The sequence below is a fragment of the Schistocerca serialis genome, chromosome 1 (assembly GCF_023864345.2).
Source record: "Schistocerca serialis cubense isolate TAMUIC-IGC-003099 chromosome 1, iqSchSeri2.2, whole genome shotgun sequence".
NCBI lineage: Eukaryota > Metazoa > Arthropoda > Insecta > Orthoptera > Acrididae > Schistocerca > Schistocerca serialis.
Window position 1 is genome coordinate 874,178,062 of NC_064638.1, and position 20,921 is coordinate 874,198,982.

Genomic DNA, 20,921 nt, shown 5'->3' on the forward strand with positions numbered 1-20,921 from the left:
TTCTGCAGGCAGCAGATTTTCTTATATATGCAAAAGACAATGCATAAAGTGTGCACAGTGTAGAACCTCAGTTTAAGTTGCACACCTCGCGAAACAGGATTTTTTGTTATGATTTTCATGAACATCGCGTAGGTTTAAGTGAATGACCTATTTTCTTATTGGTGTTTCTCACCATCTTTAATATCTGTACGTATATTGTCATGGTACAAAAGCAAAAGTGAGCCACAAGTTATTTGGCAAGTGTTATGTATGAACCAAGGAAACATGGCATCCTACCCTTTTCTGTATTCATGTTTCTATTGTTTAATCCATTAGGGCAGAATGTAAGTGCCACCAATATATATTCAAAAATTGGAAACAAAGCCACTAAGAAACATTACTAACAGAGGAAACACTAACTGTCTTTATTTTTGTCTGGTTTAACAGTTTCTAAGACGATTATGACGTATGATAATGTGCACACAGCTCATTTTATTTATTGTACTCCTAGAAAGCCAAGGCCCTACACGAATCTGCTTACGTGGGGGCAAAATTGGCTTTATTTTCAAGCCAAGTGCAGTTTATAACTTATTAGTCATCCATTTTTGCTGGTTTTATCATAAAGCTGATTTCCCAACAAGATTAGATTACAATAGTTTCACTTCTTGTTTCATAGATCCATAGTAAGGAGATCCTCAGGCTGTAGAACACATCACAGAAGAAGAAAACAAAATGTGTGTTGATCCATGTGAGTATGGGATAAGTCAAGTAATCTACACTATTACATAAAACCAAGTCACTAACATTGTTACCAAAGTTCTCAAAATGTTCTTGACCAATTTACTTCAAATTTTTCCATGATGTTCTAATAAATGTGGGCACAAATTTTCAAACTGGGGACATTTACAAAGCTCACAGTGCAGCTGGAAAAACTAACTCTTCAATTTAATCTTACAGTACGAAGTCCTTTCCCCCCCTAAATCTGGCAAAGTGGATAACTTGAGAAAAGAAGAAAGAACTCTACTTAATTCAGATTACCAGATACAGTGAAGCACTGAAATTCAATGATCATCAGTAATTTAATCTGTTATTAAAAAGCGAAAAATCCAATATGTACATTAAAACACTAGAAAAATAAAGTGTCAATTGGGAATCATGTTCAATAAGGAAAAAGATAATGTTAGGGGACAATAACAGCTATGGCAAAAATGATGGAACATTGACTTTATTGGCCACCAAGTTTAATAACAATACTTTGTTCATTTAGGAATATTTGGTGTTTATCTTTCTCATTTATAATGTCACAGATTCATTCTAAAGCTAATTGCTATTAAAAAAGGAATCCAAGTTCTTTTCATTATTATATAGTTTATACAATTTATAGGCTATGCCAATTGAGAGTCGCAAGCTATTTACAAACTTTTTCAATGCACCTAGTTTCCTCAGCAGCAATTTACATTTACTGAATGCATGAACAAATTTAATTACTTCAATATTTGTGATTATGCCTATTAATAAAATTTCAAATAAAGTATGTGAATATTTAGTTACATTACATATCTGAGTACAATGTGCACACAATATAGTTCTAATGAGCAGTAGCCACAAGGTTTCAATAAACCTAACTACATTGATAATAGTAAAAGTTACAAACACACTGATGCTGAATACAAAAAACTATACAACCTACGATGAATTACCATATATGTATTAGATGATTATATGCGTAAGTATCTTAACATTAATCCACAAACTAAGTTACACTCTCACATGAACTACATTTTCAAATTACTTGTCACTTCTTTCAGAGGCTAAGAAACTACATAGGGCATTTGTGTCATCCCAATATAACAGTAAATTTCAAAATGTTGTGCACTGGGTCACATATCAAAAACTAGTCCTACAGAGAATCAAAGACATTTTAAAACAGGTAGATGTGGGGTAGTTGTGAACTAATGTCACAACAGTTCTGCATCAGAGAAATAGTTTGTAATTTTCGTCAACAATACAACATTTTAACTTGAAGTAACTGTGCCACAGCCTTCAATTGGAAACTGTATGTCATCGCTGCATAGCTCTTACTTGTTCTTTGACCTCTTCCACCAGCATAGCACTCTTCATTAATGACTCTTGCTGGTACCCAAGATGTGCTGCTATCAGCTGCAGTTTTCGCAGATTCTGTAAGTAAATTAATGCCATTACCATCAATGCAAATGACAATATTGTGTTGCTGTGGCTGAACGGGGTTCTCTCTGTTATCTGCTAAGTAATCACTAAGAGGCTGGGAAGTTTAGTAAAAGCAGGAAAATTCATTTCTGTTTAACAGGACTATAATGTCAAGAAACAAAACTTGTCTTATAAGCAGCTATTAATAAAATGCAGGAAAAAAGAAATATTAGGTATTTATAGTCTGTCTGCTATTAGATATGGACAACAATCTGTAATTGGGGAAGGTGACCAGCAGCATCCCTCACTATCCCGGCATTTGTGTGTTCTAGTGAAGCCAGAGGAAAGCTACATCTCGTATGTTCATAAACGATAATCATAACTAACGTTATGATAGGGAACATGTCAACTGAATAAATACACAACACGTCACACAAAAAAATATTTACTGGTAATACCTACACACTTTCTATTAAGTAATTCCTCTATCACACATGAAGAGTTGTTTAGGAGAAACATCTTTAATCCACATTTGAAAACATTTCTGCTATGTATCAGACAAATGTAGACAGTTTTATTGTCTGAACTGACTCAATGGTGATCAGGCCCCCAGTTCTACCAGATCTGTTGCCACTGTCCTTTCCTTACCAGTGCACCATAGCAGGCAAAATATATGAAAAAGTATTTCCGAATCAGGAATTACGAGGGGTTTTGTTATACATTGAGATTCCTAAGGGTCTGTCAATTTTATTGTCACAGTGCGTGTACATACACTAGCAGCATAATGTTTGCTTGCCATCCTTATATTTACTGGTACTTTTCTTATACAAACCGTACCAAAAATTGACACTTAAAATACCTTCCATTTTTGGTGAGTAAAACTTTTTTTACACTACGAGAGCAAGTGACATAAGCAGTACTATCTTTATGTTGGTTCTGGCGAACTGCTTGCCTATTTATCTGAAAGTTAATCTCTGATGGTATGTTCCTATAGTTAATAAATTAAAGAACTTTTCTCGAAACTTTTGTTTTCCATCTTTATAAAATATTCAAATTGAATTAAAAAAAAAAAAAAAAAAAAAACACACGGAAGCTGCGTTCAAATAACTAAGTTGTATAATAGCCGAGTTTTCTTGCTTTTGTATGATAAAGACAATGAATCAAAATATTTGCAGAAACAGTTTAATCCAAGATATAACACCAACAACCGCCCCCCCTCCCCCCTTCCCATTGTCCGATAATCTAATAGAAAGCTCTACTGATGCTGTTCTTACCGCCTCAGAATTATCAATCGAATGTTCTTGCAGCGCAAAATTTCTTGCCGCGTGCATTAATACCTGAAACACAGTAAATAGTTAACAACGTTTACCAGTCGCACACCAAAATATTACTCCGTTAGAGAGCACACCTCATTTGACTTCGAACCCCTCTGGATTTGTCTAGCCACCGAACCAATATTGCTCACATTCACACCGACTCTCTCCGCTAAACGCATCTTGGAATCCAGAAACAAGCTTCTCGCGCTAGTGCTCGATGCAGATGCCATGGTCTTATTTATACGTGACGACACACAACCGGGAGCTCAAACAGCTGATTATTGTGTGTACTGTGAGACAACAGCTGACTGTCGTCCCCGATGCACAACAGCAGATAGTAGATAGACCAGTGAATAAATCTGTATGATTATGATGTTACTGTAGAGCTAAACATCTAAATTTAAATCCATACCCCGCAAACCACTGTGAAATGTAAGGCAGAAAAGTTTTCCACAGTACCATAGGTTTTCTTTCCGTTCCATTCGCCAATGAAGCGCGGGAAATATAACTACATGAATGCCTGTGTACGCTCTGTAGTTAGTCTGATCTTGTCTTCGTGTGTTCCTCTCGGGAGTGATGGCGTGGGTGGTTGTATTATAATCTAGTATTATTTGCTTAAAACTGATTTTTGAAATTTAATTAACTACGGCTTTTAGGTAAGGCCTACTTTCAACTGTTTCCCGTTCCGATTTTTCAGCATTTTCGTAACAATGGTTCGTGCTGTACTTCTTTTTGTACGTCCAGTATAGCCTGTTCGACCTATTTAGAGGATCCCACGCACGTGAAGAATACTCTAGGATTGCTCACATGATGTTTTGTCAGCAATCACCTTTGCAGATTTTTAAAGTAATCTAGCAATGAACAACAGTTTGCTGTTTTCTTCACTGCACTTGAATATATGTAATCATTGTATTTCATATACAGACAAATGATGTTATACTCATTTGTATGAGTTGACTGATTCCAACTGCAACTCACTGATATTGTAGTCGTCGGGTATTAGCTACGATTCTGCGTTTTGTAAGTGCACAATGGGTCGACAGAAGCGTCCGATCCAACGCGTCGGCTTTGACCCGTGACGTAAGGGTGTTGTCGTGTGTGACGTCATGACGGCGCGGAGTTTGGTGTGAGTGTGGCTGTCTCCAGTTCTGTTTTATCTTATTTTATTTACTTTTCTGATCTGTTCGTTCTATCTCGTGAGATTTTTTAATTTACTTCTTACTTATTTTAATTATCTGTTTCCTCGAATTTCTGTTTTAGTTTATTATATTTATCTTTCTGATCTGTTCGTTCTATCCCGTGAGATTTTTTTTAAAAAGACAAAAAACACTAATCAGCTACTGAGGCATCTTTATCTTCTATGGGTTGCAGGGGTTACGACCCCTGAGGAGGTGGGTGGGTATTCATGCATGGCTGTCTTCACTTATACGTTGTAGCTACGCAAGGCGTCTAAATTTGTTTATGTTTAGTTTGCCCCCCACACAAAACACCCCATTTCCCGCGCTTGTCCCGTTAGTATCATTAGGCTTCTTGTGGAAAGTGTGTGTGTTTGTTTTTGTTTCCGCCATATTTGTGACGTCATGGGTCAAAGCAGACGGGTGGGATCGGACGCTTCCGTATTTCCGTGCACAATTTTGCGTTTCTGTACATTCGAAGCAGTTTGTCAAGCTATCGTCATAGCTTTTCTCAGATATTTCTCATGATAGATAACTGCATTATCAGTAAAATGTCTGAGACCACTAATGAAACTGCCTTCCAGGACATTAGTGTACAAAATAAATTTCCCTGGGGCAAGGCTGAAATTACTTTCACTTCCGTTAAAGATTCTGAGTTCAACATTCTGCGTCCTGTCTACCACTAAGTCCTTAAACCAGTCACGAGTTTTGTTTTATACCCCATTTGATCTTACTTTTGTTAGAAAATGTTTCTGCCTACCGAGTCAAATGCTTTTCAAGAACCGTATTGTGATTTCCACCTGTACTTGCAACAATTATTTACGACTGCTATTGGCAATAAATAAATGTGTCAAAATAGAACAAATACCGTAACATTTAAGTTTCAATCTTCTCTTGTATATTAAAGTAACGTGGCATTTCCCATTTGATGTTAGCGTCATGTGCAGTACACCATGCTCACTGCACAGATTATCCTACTGCGTTATCCAGTAGTATAGTTAGCACCACCTAGGTGATGCTGGTTTGGGGCCAGAGCCTATTTTGTAACCACGGAGTAGGCTATGGCCCTATTATACTGCTGTGATGGAGCCCCACATTCGCGCAACGCGTAGCTGCGATCCGTCACATGTTCGATAGATCGCTTCGTACGTCGTACGTGTGTGAGGGTGATCGGACGCAGATCGCTTGGAAATCTCATCCAATACGGCTTCTTGTCTGCAACTCGTTTGTTTACAGATGACATTATCAGTCGCATGGCACTGATTGGCTATGAGAGTCCTTGACACTTCACCATCATGTGACTAGCGGTAGCCATTGAGCGCGTTCACATGGGGCTTCCATAACCGGATTTCGTAAACCGATTTCCCAACACCACTTCTGGGTGGTCACGTAAACACTTCAAAATCAATTCTGGAAATCCATTTCTGGTTGCCAGTTTTCCAGTTCGGCAATCGACTTTCGCTCCCATGTTAATCTAACCGGTTTTGAAACGTGCTTGAGCTGTCGGATTTCGTCTTGTCTTTAAAAATTTTCGGCTTTTTCTACAGTGAAAGATAAATGTAAATATTAAACTGAAGCTATTTACACCTCGTCTAATTGAAGAGAAATAGCCATTATGCTGACTAAATCATAAACTGTAATAGCTATTTTCCAGGCGGCATATTTAACTGGGCTAGCAAATACGTTTCGGACCTTAACATGTAAACACGACAGTGAAAAACCATTTCCGAAATTCGGTTTTCGTCTTTCGGAAGATGTGTCGCGTGTAAACGTAGGGATTGTAGCAGACGAATTAACCCTAGGAGCACCAAGTTATTTTAAGGTCCCTCCACACAAAACGAGCTACCTGTGTACATTCCATTTGCCCAGACAAATCATTGCCTGTGAACAGGAGATTTGCACAAACCTGTAAGTTTGATTTGGACGTGTGAGCAAAATCGCTCAAATCTGTGTACACCAAGCACACCTGCATAGACAAATCGAAGTGTGTGAACAGATCACCGCAGATCTGGTACACTAAATGTGTTTGAGCGAGCTGTTTGATCAGCCTAATGTTCCTCATCCTTGTGCGCACAGTAAATTTTAAAATGACAGATGCACATTACTGCTCTAGAGGGTTCATTGCTGAACTTATTGAAATGTGTAAGAGCCACACATGTTTGTGGGAAATTAAGGGCCTGAACTGGCAGACACTTGCAGAGGAACAACAATTATCCAGCGAAAGCCTACTTGTAAGCTCTCGAAAACCAATATTAAGTGACAGATCTAGAGATATTCTTCAATGCTCTACAGATTGGTTTGTGAAGACTGCAAAGATAAGATTAGACTAATTACACAGTGCACAGAGGCACTGAAGCAATCATTCTTCTCCCATTCTTTATGTGAATGAAATGGGAAGAAATACTTACATGGTGTAGCGGAAAGCACTCTCTGTCTTGATTTTCAGATTGGTTTTGCAGGGTATGGATGTACAAGTACAGACGTCTGCGAGGGGAGGCACTGCCCCACTCCCCGGGAATCTGGAGTACAGAGCTTTTATTCGTATATTGAGCGGATAACCATCAATACTTAGGGATATAATAAGTGCTTTGTGTCAAATATAATATTTAGTTTTTGCGGCTTGACATGTCTCAAAACTGATAACTCATTTATATTAAAAACGAGACTTAAAGTCTTGGTCTTCTCTCAGAAAAATTTCTGTGGACACCCATGTACAAGTAAAGGGCACCATAAAAATGAATTGTGCTGCCACCAGAATGGTCCTGGTATGCCCTTGCCTTCTTATTCTGATCTTGAAACTACAGTAACTTGGGAGTGTAATGTGATCCCTGAACCACGGTGCAATTTTTCGCCATTTTTCACATAAAGTAAAAATTCTAGTAGTAAGTGGTTACCATAAAACTGATGATGTTCTCAGTGCTGCAGTACGGGCTGTATATGTCACAGTATGCTGAAACATAGTGGGTATGTTCGTTAATTGGTGTATGCTGGAAGAAAAATAGCCGGCCTTTGTGGCCGAGCGGTTCTAGGCGCTTCAATCTGGAAACGCGCGACCGCTACGGTCGCAGGTTCGAATCCTGCCTCAGGCATGGATGTGTGTTATGTCCTTAGGTTAGTTAGGTTTAAGTAGTTCTAAGTCTAGGGGACTGATGACTTCAGATGTTAAGTCCCATAGTGCTCAGAGCCATTTGAACCATTTTTGGAAAAAAAATAATAGCTCCACTTTCCGCTACCAGATGAAAATATGGCACTGTAAGCAGTCAGAATATGAAACGTTTTCTGTTTTGACGTGAGTATACTGTTTGCCAATTGGTTACGTGTGTTGATTTATTTCTTTTGCGACGTGACTGTTGGTTTAAAGGCTTAAGAAGGTTGAAGTTCTCTGTATGAAACACAATAGCTGTAGAATCTCACTGGCAGCAATAGCAGCGCTGCATTGTGGGAATTTCACTGACAGAAAGAGCTGTAAAGAGGCCCCGTGTCAATAAATAGGCTTAGAAAATTCAAGAAATTTGAAGAAACGTGAGTTAGTTGTTGCAGCAGGAAGAGGGAAGTGGCCCATTGTCATGGAAGATGTTGAAATTGCTGCAACTATAGTCGATCATGCAGCACATACCTTAATTTCTGCAGCCAGTGCTCAAGCTGTGCCATGGCAATTGTCTGTCTGCTGATCAACAGTTCTATGGATTCTGCAGCGCATTTTAGATTGGTATCCCTACAACTCTGTGACTTTTTCCTCCATTTTTTGGCTCACGTGGGAATGGATGACATGGTCCAGGAATATTCTTTGGATGGACGAGGCACATTTTACTTTGCATTGTGGCTTGAATTCAGCTCCTTCATTCTCAGCCCATTTTTCTTTGAGAAGACGAAAGATTGTGGGCCTGTTGGGTGTACAGTGACTTCAGTATCTCCTCGTGCAACATGTGCTTCCAGCTAAGCAATAACACAGCTGTTTCCGCACCACTATTGTCATGCAAGATGGAGAGACACCAGATGTCACTTGGCAGGTGAAATATTTGCTTAAAGAAACCTTTAGTGTTAACCGCACCATCTCTAGGCAATTTCAAGACTTTCCAAATCCCCTGACTTAAATCCATGTGACTTCTGGTTGTGGGGTTATCTAAAAAATCGTGTCTATCAGGGATGTATCTGGACTCTTCCTCATCTGAAGGCTAGCATGCGATGACATACAAGTAATCACGCCAATTACATGGGATATGCTCCGAGCAACTGTCAATTATGCTGTGTAATGGACGCAGCATGTTGCTGAGTCAGGAGACTATGCTGAAGACAAGTAGTAACTTGTGACCACATCCTAATAAATGTGCCAGAACCTCCGCTATGATGTATTTGATCACTTGTCCCCTTTTTTCTGCATCCACACCACATTCTGACTCCTTACAGCATCATATTTTCACCTTGTGGCAGAAAGTGCAACTATTTTTTTTTCAGTATACTCCATGAGCGCACTGATTAATGAACATTTCTATGGTGTTTCAGCGTCCTGCAATGCATACAACCCACACTGCAGCACTCTGAACGGAATCCATTTAATTATAAACACTCCTATTAGAGTTGGTTGGAACACAGGAGTTCTAGGATCATAGGATTAGCTCTTGCCTGCTGAACCATGATGCCACAATGCAGCATTTTTTCTGTTTCTTTCCTTTTTTGTTATTTTAGTCCCTCATCCCATTTGGGAGGGGGTGGGGGCTGTCAGCAGATACAGTTCTCTGCAATTCAGTGAAAATATTGTATAATTTTAAGACACATTAAAAATTGTACATGGAGACAGAAAAAAACAGTGGTTTACACACTATAAAGGCAGCAGTAAGCTGCACAAACTAAAAGATAGAAGGCTGAGTTCTTGATTAACTGAAATAAATACAAAAATGAATGGGCAATGAATTTTTCACACAAGAAAGACAGATGGTCAGTTGCAGAAGTTAAAAGAAAAAATGTTGGTATGTTGCTTGATTAAAATAGATACATACAGGAGTGAAAGTGATGAGTGGATACAGACTGCCAGGCATAAGGATATCAGCAAATTATAGCATTTGAGGTAGAGTATGGGTGGGGGACTGGTGTGGTTATATGTTTGGAAGAGCGATTTGGGAGAGTGAAAAGTGACGTGGTTCTGAACCAAGCCTTAGAATGTGAGTGGAGGGGACTAGTGAGGATGGGAGCCCTGATGCGGGGAGGAGGGATGGCTTCTAGATCAGGTAGAATGGGTATATATATATAAGGGCAGATTTAATGGTCAGGTAAAGGGAGGCAATTGAAATTTCATTAGGAGAGGTTGTGGAGAGTGTGGAGGTGTAGTATTGGGGCAATGTGGTGTTAGAGATGCTGTAGAGCACCAGAATCAGAAAGTAGGTGTGAAACTTGCACGTAGTCAGTATCAAGTTTGTGGTTAATGTAGCATATTCAGAGGTATACAAGATGGAAGAGTAGGATGGAGAGTTTTACAGGTTAATTGAGTGTTGAAAATATTATTATCTGGCTAGATGAGCCTCATTTTTCTGAGATTGCTGGTGTATTTAGATTTGCTTTATTATGTAACTATTATTTATTATAGATTTTCTAAGAGCTGAAAGTAACCTTATTTCAGACTGTCTAACACTCTGTCATTTCTGGTGCAGTGCCTGTCCTCCTAAGTGAGCACCTCATCCCACCAACATGCACTCAGCCAAACAAGCAAATTGACCTTTCCTCAATTACAAGATGGAGGCAGAGACATTGTCAGTGATGCACAAAGTGAGGTGACTATGAACACACACACACACACACACACACACACACACACACACACACACACACACAAATGCATGCGGACTCAAAGATACAATAAAAAATAGAGACAAACAGGTATGGATGGAAACATCAGAGTGTGCCCTACTAGTCTATGCAACAAGGTGAATGGCAACAAATGAACTAGCACTATGGAATACCCTAGCCAATGTAGTCAGATAGTGCTGGGAGAGATGAGAATGCAACATGTTTCTGAAAATAAAAAGGTACCTTGTTGTTCTTTTTCGTAATATATATGTAAATAATGTGTATGAATTTGACCGGTTCTCAGTTTCAAAGAATGAAAAGGTAACAACAGCTTCTGAAATTATTATCAATGTACCTATTGAAAATGTAATGGTTGTTGCTTTAACTTGTCTGCAACAATTGCTACAGCAAATCACCATGCCTTGACAATAGAGACAGTGCTTTTGGTAGTCCAGCATGACCAAAAGTGCTGGCTCTAGATGCCTGTATACAGCAACCACAAAGGATTCTTTTAGGAAAAACTACATAAGCTGTGTATACTGGTCAAGAAAGAACACCGAAAGGTGATTCAGTCTTATGTGTCAAGTAGTGGTACAGAAGAAATTCCTACATTACTACAGTTTTGACGTGGATGTCTCCCAGCAACCGTATATAAGTTTGAACTGGGGAATACCACAGCCAACCGGTTGCATAAGGTTTTGACACTTCTAAAGATGTCTTCATCACAAGGAAATTTCAACAACTGTAAAGTTAAATTACAAGCAGGTAATAGTCAACAGTATGAGCAGACATGACTTGGGCACGTCTGCTCATAATTTTGACTATTGCCTGCTCACAGTGTAACTTAACATTTGTTAAAATTTCAGTCTGATGTAGACATCTCTACAGGTGTTAAATGCTGTAGCCACCAGAAAGATCGCGGGAGGCGCACATTGGCACGGCGCGTCACGGACGGTAGTTGCTGCAAGTAGAGTCCCGTCCACCAGAGGGCACGCGAGAATTCGGACGCGACCTCTGCCGGCATAACAACAACAGCAACAACTCCGGCAGCACGGGCCGGGTCCAGTCAGTTCACATCGGGCAGATCTAGCAGACAGTTCCCAGTCTACACTAAGTGAAGTGCGACGGAAACGTGAACAGTGTTACTACTCAATTGGCGATGAGTAGGGTTGTTCTTTCGCGTGTTGCGTCGTTGTTCCGGTTTCGCAGCTTCTCCACGGCATGGAGGATTTGGTGCGGGTTTTGGTTGCGCAGCAGACGGAGCTCATGGCCACCATGAAACAAGTGCTTCCGGCGTTGCTCTCCACGCCGTCTGCTCCGGCGCAGTTCCCTCCTCCCTTTCCCCCATATGACAAGACGGCGGAGGATTGGGACGCATATGAACATCGCCTTCGGCAGCATTTCCAGGCGTTTCATGTTGCCGATGCAGAGGTATGTCGTGCTCTCTTCTTGTCTTGGATATCTCCCTCGCTGTATCACGTTTTGCAGCAGCTAGCCCCATTGCAGGAACCCTCGTCCTTGTCTTTTGACGCATTGTGTTCCTTGCTGTCTTCATATTATCGCCGCCGCACGCATGTTGTGGCAGCTAGGGTCGAGTTCTATCAATGCAAGAAACAGCCCCATCAGTCTTACCGGGCGTGGGCAGCTACCCTGCACGGTCTTAGTCGCAAGTGTCATTTTGTCATGGAGCAGTCACGAGAGTCGTATGCCCATGTTATGGTACGCGACGTCATTGTTCGTTCGGCCCCTGATAGGGAGGTCCGGCAACGGGCCCTGCAGTTAGAAGACCCTTCCCTCGAGGAAGTCCTGTCCATTGCTCAATCGTATGAAGTCTCTCACGCAGCAGGTCAACAGCTGGAAGTGTGGTGTGACGTCGCAGAGGTTCAGGGCGGCGCGGCCGCGTCCACTGTGTCCGGGGTCGACGACGTGTGAGCGGTACAGTCTGGCCGTTACCGCCACTCCCGCACGGCACGTAAACAAAATTCCGGCAGCCGGCCCCTGTTGCCGTCCTGTGCGTCGTGCTATATACATCATGATCGGTCAGAGTGTCCCCAGCGTTGGGCCGTTTGTCACAAATGTAATAAAAAAGGTCACATTGCTAAAGTTTGCCACTCACCCTCAAAAGAATCGAAGGAAGCAGGTACAGCGGACATGGACGTTGACATTCAGGAAGTTTCATCGGGCCAGGCTCCCGACGCATCAGCACGCAAACTCTTTATCGAGGTGTCGGTTCGGTCGTGCCGGTTACAACTGCAAGTAGATACGGGCGCGGCAGTTTCGTTGTTGAATGCACAAACTTATTCTGACCTTGGATCGCCCCCGTTGGCGCCAGTTTACCAGCATCTACACGGTTATGGTAAACAGTTCATTCTCCTGTTGGGTCAATTCACTACTGATGTGACTTACAAATCAGTCACTCGGCCTATTACTTTTATTGTTGTCAGTGATGCGAGCTCCGCTAACCTTTTTGGCCTGGATGCCTTTCAAGCTTTCGGTTTTTCTATCGCTGACACCATACAGTTGGTCTCCGAAGATGTTCCCTATCAATCATTGGAATCTTTGATCTCAGACTTTCCAGATATTTTTGAGCAGGGCCTGGGGCGTGTTTCAGATTTTGAAGCTCACTTAACGTTGAAGGCATCGGCTCGCCTGTGTTTTTTATGCGCGAGGCAGATCCCCTTGGCTCTCCGCCCTCAAGTAAAGGAAGAGCTAGACCGGCTGACAGCCCTAGGGGTTGTTCTTCCCATTTCTTCCAGTGAGTGGGCTTCGCCCCTCGTTATTGTAAGGAAGCCCTTGGGAAAATTACGTCTTTGTGGCGATTTCAAGGCCACCATTAATTCACAATTGGTGGTGGACACCTATCCTTTGCCTCGTGCTGATGAATTGTTCTCCGCTGTGGCGGGAGGCCAATATTTTTCGAAAATCGATCTGTCAGAGGCTTATCATCAGATACCACTTGATGAGGACTCCAAACGGCTGGCGGTCATCAACACTCCGTTTGGCCTTTACCAATACCAGCGGTTGGCCTTTGGAATATCCAGTGCCCCGGCGATATTCCAGCATTATCTTGAGCATGTCACGTCGACAATCCCTCATTGTATTAATTACCTGGATGACATAATTGTCACGGGCCGCAGCACGAAGGAACACTTGCACAACCTTCGCACCCTCTTTCTCAAATTCAGGTCTATGGGCTTGCATTGCAACCTGCATAAGTCAACCTTCTTCCAACCGTCCATTGAGTATGTGGGCTACACCATATCTCGGCACGGCATCCAGCCACTAGGAAGTTTGATCCAAGGTTATCGTCAACCTTCCTCGGCCCGCTTTGCTGAAAGAGTTACAAGCTTTTTTAGGCAAGATAGCCTATTACCACCGGTTCATTCCCAGGGCTTCCATATAGCCCACCCCCTGTACTGCTTTCTGCACAAGAGTGTTCCTTTTGATTGGTCGCCTGCATGTGAGCGAGCGTTCACCTCGTTGAAGGGCCTCCTCACGTCAGCCCCTCGTTTGGCTAATTTTGATCCCCATAAGCTGTTGGTCCTGGCTACAGACGCTTCGCAGTATGGGGTGAGGACGGTCCTGGCCCATCGCACCGCAGATGGTTCCGAGCAACCACTGGCGTTTGCGTCTAAAACACTTAGTCCCACGCAGGCCCATTACTCCCAGGTGGAAAAGGAGGCTTTAGCCATTGTTTACGCTGTTACCAAGTTTCACCCTTTCTTGTATGGCACGAAGTTTCAGTTAATCACTGACCATAAGCCGTTAATATCGTTATTTGGCCCCGCCTCTCAGATTCCGGATAGGGCGGCCAACAGACTACAGCACTGGGCCTTGTTCCTCTCTAAGCACCATTATGACATTCATTTTCGCCCTACAGGACAGCATGCCAACGCCAACGCTCTTTCCCGTCTTCCGGTGGGCCCGGATCCTACGTTCAATCGAGAGGAGATTATGTGTTTTCATTTGGATGTGGCATCCCGCCAAGCAGTTGATGGCTTCCCGATCACTAGTTCTCGAGTTGCCAGGGAAATGGCGGCTGACCCGGTTCTCCGGCAAGTAGTTCGGATCATTCAGCAGGGGTGGTCTTCCCGCCCTCCGGGCCGGGCCTCGGACCCTCTTCGTAATTATTTTCTTCTATGAGACCACCTCTCGGTCTTGGAAGGAGTTCTCCTTCTGGTTACCGATGATACAGCTCTTCGCGTGGTTGTTCCTGCAGGTTTACGAAGGGAGGTCCTCGCGTTATTACATGCGGGGCACTGGGGTGTTTCCCGTACTGAAACCTTGGCTCGCAGACATGTGTACTGGCCCGGTATTGACAGAGCAATTGAGCACTTGGTGGCCGTCTGTTCCCAGAGTGCGAGCCAACAAGCATCTCCCAGGGCAGCGTTCTCTTCATGGCCGCCGGCAACCCAAGCATGGGAACGTGTTCACATCGATTTTGCGGGCCCGTTTCTCAATGGCTTTTGGCTCATTGTCATTGATCCTTATTCCCGATTCCCATATGTGGTTCGCTGCTCCTCAACCACTTCAGAAGTTGCAATCCAGGCACTAGCAAAAATCTTTTCTGTGGAAGGTCTGCCAATCACCCTGGTCTCAGACAATGGACCGCAGTTTATTCACAGACCTTCCAGGATTTTTGTAGGCGCTTCGGTATTCGGCATGTTTGATCTCCCCCCTTCCATCCACAATCGAATGGGGAAGCCGAGCTCATGGTGCGCACATTTAAGACGCAGATGAAAAAGTATGTGCACGAATTTCCTGCGGAGGAAGCATTGACGTTTTTCTTGATGGCATACCGGACCACACCAATGGGAGAACGCAGCCCCGCAGAGCTCCTCCATGGGCGTCAACCTCGGACTCTGCTGCACCTCCTCTGGCCTGGTCCTCGCCAGTCTTCACAAAACGGAGTGCCTGGCTTTCCACTGGGTACGTCAGTCTGGGCCCGTGGGTTTGGTCGCAATCCACGTTGGATACCAGCGGTGGTCCTGTGCCGACATGGCCGCCGGCTCTATACCTTGCAGGCGGGGGACCGGGTGGTACGTCGTCACCAAAATCTGCTACGTCCACATTCGGGCACCCACCCTCCGACCTCTCGGACACCGGCTTCCCCATTTCCGGCACCTGTGTTGGTTTCACAGGGGACGTTACCTCCTCTCCCCGCTGTGACTCTGCCGCACTGTGATGGTTCTCAGCCTTGGCAGGCTCCAGTAGCTCCAGCACTGGCATCACCATCGTTCGAGATGCCACAGCGATAGCCGGCCCCCCTAGCAGGCCCGGTTTCTCAGGAGGCTGTTTCACCTGGGGTCATCCCTTCCCCTTCGTCCCCGCCACTGGGTCTTGACCCTCCCGAAGTGGAACAGGATCCGGCGTTCGACAGCTTGTCGCCCGTTCTGTCCCGGGCTCCGGTTGTGGGATGACGGGGGCCTCTTCGTGTGGGTCACTTCCAGCCGTATTCGAAGGTTCCGGCTCGAGGGTTGGCAGATCCCCTCGACTCCGGCCATCCAATGGATGTGGAGGTCATCGCTCCGGCCCGACGCTCCACCTTCCGACGCAGTGGATCACAGTGGCTGCACCCCCCGAAGGAGGAGGAGTTCTGTAGCCACCAGAAAGATCGCGGGAGGTGCACATTGGCACGGCGCGTCACGGAAGGTAGTTGCTGCAACTAGAGTCCCGTCCACCAGAGGGCACGCAAGAATTCGAACGCGACCTCTGCCAGCATAACAACAACAGCAACAACTCCGGCAGCACGGGCCGGGCCCAGTCAGTTCACATCAGGCAGGTCTAGCAGACAGTTCCCGGTCTACACTAAGTAAAGTGTGACAGAAACGTGAACAGTGTTACTACATTAAAACCTAGGTCAATGTATTAAAAATTATTTGCAACCAGTTGGCTGTGGTATTTCTCCATTGAGATTCTACATGACTGCTGAGATACAACAAAAACCGAATCTTTCTGAAGTGTAATACATATCCTTTCTCATCAACAGCCAGTTCCGTTAGTGAGGTGAGTAAATTATGAATTAATTCATATTTGATGTGGTTAAAGTATTTTCTTAATCAAATTATTTCAACCATGTGAATAAGAATTTATTACAGTTATGTTTAAAAATATCGATTACATTCATTTCAGTACAATGAAATAAAATGGACAACCAGAAGAATGATAGCTATTACATGTATATTCATTTAACACTAGACAAAGTTTTTCTGCCATGGAACTGTATCGACATCACAGAAATATTTCACATAGGCTACAGTTCTCAAACTTGCTGAGCTGAAACATTTGATACATTTATACTTCTTTGCAGCCCCAGGAAGTCACAGTGACATGCCATTTCTGTCACTCCTGTGACATTCCCTGTCAAAGCTGTTCTGCTAATGCTGAATATGTATTTTGACTGTTTTGGCTTAAGAAATTGTGCAGTGTGGAACAAGCCATTACTAATGTACAGATGTTTTCTAGATTGACACTGATCTGAGTCCTCAGAACTCTAAATCTTGCAATCATTATCCCCAAATATACTGGCTCTTGAAGCTCAGTAGTTGCAAATCCTCCAATCTCTTTTCAACAAATTCTTGTTAATGGTGTCATTAAATGTTTATGTAATGAGAATCCCTTGTCTCCAACAAATATACAGGAAGTGTATCTCCATTCATCACAGATAATGGGGGCCACCATCACAAATAGGATTGCTGACCAGTATTCTCATGGAAAAGTGGAATTTCTGTGACTGTGAGAGGCAGTTCACTCTACAACATTACAAGGTGTACACATTGTATTGTGTCAATATATCTGAATGTACTGCCCAATATATTGCTGGTACATTCCCTTATTATATATGAGAGAAACTACCTACATTGGTGACAGAGACTACTGTGAACACCATGATAACCAAGAAATGTCATCCCAAGTCACCTTACTGCATATTAGCAATGCAGCCACTGGACATCAAACCTGTCCCACATAGCTCTACTGCTCTTTTCATCAGGACATACCCTGCTCAGTGTTTTCATTGTCTTCAGCAGCCTGTTCTCATTGCCTTCAATAGCCTGGTCTTCAGCTAACCAGGATGTAGCTCCACAAGAAGCAGTGAGTATGACACTACAATGCCCATCAACAGAGCGATTATTAATGAATTTGCACTCTGAACCAATGCTCACGCCCATCCATGAACTACATTAATACTGACACTGGCTATTCTTCAATTCTTTTAGTGCTTTACATCTTTAGGAGCTATCACCACTGTCCAGGAAACTCTCTTCATGACCCATGATGACCCACAGCTGCTATCCTCCACCAACATTGATCTGCACTGACACTTAACACATTTGCTTGAGGGGGTTACTATTTATTGAGACTGATTGCTGCAAGGCCTATTACCAAACCCCTATGCACCTGGACAATGTTGTCAAGATAAGGCTCTTGCACTCATGCAGCACACAAGCAACTCCAACTCCTACCATACGCTGTGGCTACCTCAGACAATGCAACCATGCTTTCAGTATTTGGGTGCACCCTCACTGCAGCCCACTGAAGCCACCCCAAAGGACAAACAGCAGCGACACCTGTCACAGTTCAGTACAGCGCTTTCTGTGTTGTCCTTCCCACTTCAGCAAATGCATTCCAATCTCCCACATGACACACCACAGGTTAGGCTGTCAGGAGTGGTATGACACATCATAGCAGTACAACCCTGGGCCTGCCCATTCACCACAAAGCATAGTAACCCACACCTGCAATCGATATAGCTAAGGCGGTGATAGACAAACTGTTGCAAATTGGTATCATTCTTCCTTTGGACAATGTTTTGGGCTCTCCCATAAAGTTGGTCCCTAAGAAAGACAGTCCTGTCAGCCTCTGTAGTGACTGCAGGACTCTTAACTCCTGGCTGATTCATGACAGCTATCCAGTGCTGAACACCCAAGACTTCCCACATTCACTTACAGAGGCTACTGTTCTTAGTGTGATCGATTGCCACATGGCCTATTATCAGATCCCCCTGTGTTAAGATGTTGTCACCAGATGGCTATTATTACACCCTTTGGCCTGTTCGAGATCCTTGTCATGCTCTATGGAGTGGAGAATGCAGCTCGAACATGGCAACAATTTATTGACGGGGTGCTTTACAAGCTCAATTGCTGTTAAAGATACCCATATACATATCTTAATTTTCTCCATCAACTCTCAAAGCCATGAATGACACCACAAACTAGTTCTTGCTGCACTCTCTGATACATGACCATCAACGAAGAAAAATTACAATTGCAAAAGCTCAAGGCAACATTTCTCAGATATATCCTTAACATTAACGAGATCAAACCAACACTAGACCATGCCAAACTCATTCACCAGCTGCCGCAGCCTTATACCTATCACAACTTTTGCCAGTTGCTGGACATTGCAGTTTCTACCAGTGATACTCACCATACACTGCAGAGTTTCAGGTGGTCTTGACTGATGCCCTTGTGGGCCCATACACATAGGGGAAATGGAAATTTCTCTATACTACAGAGATGCAAACAGCATTTGACCACTCCAAGGAGGGTCTCACAGCAGGTGTTTCCTGGGACACCCTACACATGATGCCCAGCTTACAATTACCACAGATGTGAGTGATTCGGCCATCAGCACAGTCCTCCAGCAAGAAGTGGCAGGTTACACACAACTCCTCTGTTTCTTCTCTAAGGAACCCATGGCCTCTCAAATAAAATGATCTGAATATGACCATGAGTTGTTTGCCATGTACAAGGCTGTGTGCTACTTTTGGGATGACATCAAAGATTGCTATGTCATCATCTACACTGATCGCTAATTACTGGTGGATGCCGTACTCACCCATTGACAACTGTAAACCCATGACAATTTTGCCATCTCAATCTTATTGTCCAGTTCTCCACCAATGTCTGTCATCTCCATGAAGTGAACAACATTGTCACTGACATCTCATTGAATCGGGTGTACTTCCGGTGGTCTGTGTTTATCTAACACAATATTTCGACGTCGTACCTCGGTGTCTTAATCAGGTGCTTCCTGTGACTGAACGATAGGCTGATCATGTCCTGTATTTATGTCTGGATGGTGTCTGGCATTCCTATTTATGTCTGGATGGTGTCTGGCATTCCCTACGCTGTCCACTCCCGCTGCGACCATGTCGGTTGATCATCAGATGTTCTGTCTTCCATCCGCACCTGCTTCTGCTGTTTTTGCTGTTTTCTCCAGTGGCAGCCGTTTCATGCTGTACCCTACTAGGTCCACACCTGCAAGGCACATTCTTAGAACTGTCGACTGGCTGTGTTTGCTGTTGGTGACCGTTCTGGCTTTCTCCAGTGTGACAGTGTTGGTTGGTCACCAGGTGATCCATCTTCGGTCCATGCCCACTTCCGCTGTTTTTCCTGGTGGTGGCTGTTTCATGGCGTTCCCTACTAGGTCCGCACCTGCCAGGCGCATTCCTCACACTGTCTACAGGCTGCTTTTGCTGTTGGTGACCATTCCGACTTTCTCCAGCACGCTGTCATTCTCCTGGTCTTGTGTTTTCTTCTGTTGTTTTTGTAATAGGTCCAAAGCCGGGTTCCACATTGTACTAAGTTGGTATCCAGCTTCCTGGTTTATCAAGTTCTCTGTCATCTTCATTTTGATTGATACAGTGATAAGTTTCCTTTAATTTACATCTATAGTCACAAACTTTTTGTTAATAATTACCGGTTTCGGTCTATTATGACCATCATCAGATCTGCAGCAAAAAATGGGAAAAACATAAATACACTCGCAGATTGTCTACAGCTTAAAAACAATACATAGACCATAATGAAAAGTGCTACTGACAATTATATGCATTTGTGCACTTTAAGTACACTCCTGGAAATTGAAATAAGAACACCGTGAATTCATTGTCCCAGGAAGGGGAAACTTTATTGACACATTCCTGGGGTCAGATACATCACATGATCACACTGACAGAACCACAGGCACATAGACACAGGCAACAGAGCATGCACAATGTCGGCACTAGTACAGTGTATATCCACCTTTCGCAGCAATGCAGGCTGCTATTCTCCCATGGAGACGATCGTAGAGATGCTGGATGTAGTCCTGTGGAACGGCTTGCCATGCCATTTCCACCTGGCGCCTCAGTTGGACCAGCGTTCATGCTGGACGTGCAGACCACGTGAGACGACGCTTCATCCAGTCCCAAACATGCTCAATGGGGGACAGATCCGGAGATCTTGTGGGCCAGGGTAGTTGACTTACACCTTCTAGAGCACGTTGGGTGGCACGGGATACATGCGGATGTGCATTGTCCTGTTGGAACAGCAAGTTCCCTTGCCGGTCTAGGAATGGTAGAACGATGGGTTCGATGACTGTATGGATGTACCGTGCACTATTCAGTGTCCCCTCGACGATCACCAGTGGTGTACGGCCAGTGTAGGAGATCGCACCCCACACCATGATGCCAGGTGTTGGCCCTGTAAGCCTCGGTCGTATGCAGTCCTGATTGTGGCGC

The 20,921-nt window shown here is 43.7% G+C and overlaps 1 protein-coding gene across 1 annotated transcript; it reads right to left on the reverse strand.

The window, feature by feature from the left end:
* Positions 1-1,188: 1,188 nt before the first annotated feature.
* Positions 1,189-3,773, reverse strand: LOC126486274 (BLOC-1-related complex subunit 7). Its single transcript, XM_050108937.1, has 3 exons — positions 3,554-3,773; positions 3,420-3,482; positions 1,189-2,157 (listed from the first exon to the last, which is right to left on the reverse strand). The coding sequence occupies exons 1-3, from the start codon at positions 3,689-3,691 to the stop codon at positions 2,041-2,043; spliced, it is 318 nt and encodes a 105-aa protein (XP_049964894.1). The 5' UTR covers positions 3,692-3,773; the 3' UTR covers positions 1,189-2,040.
* Positions 3,774-20,921: the final 17,148 nt, after the last annotated feature.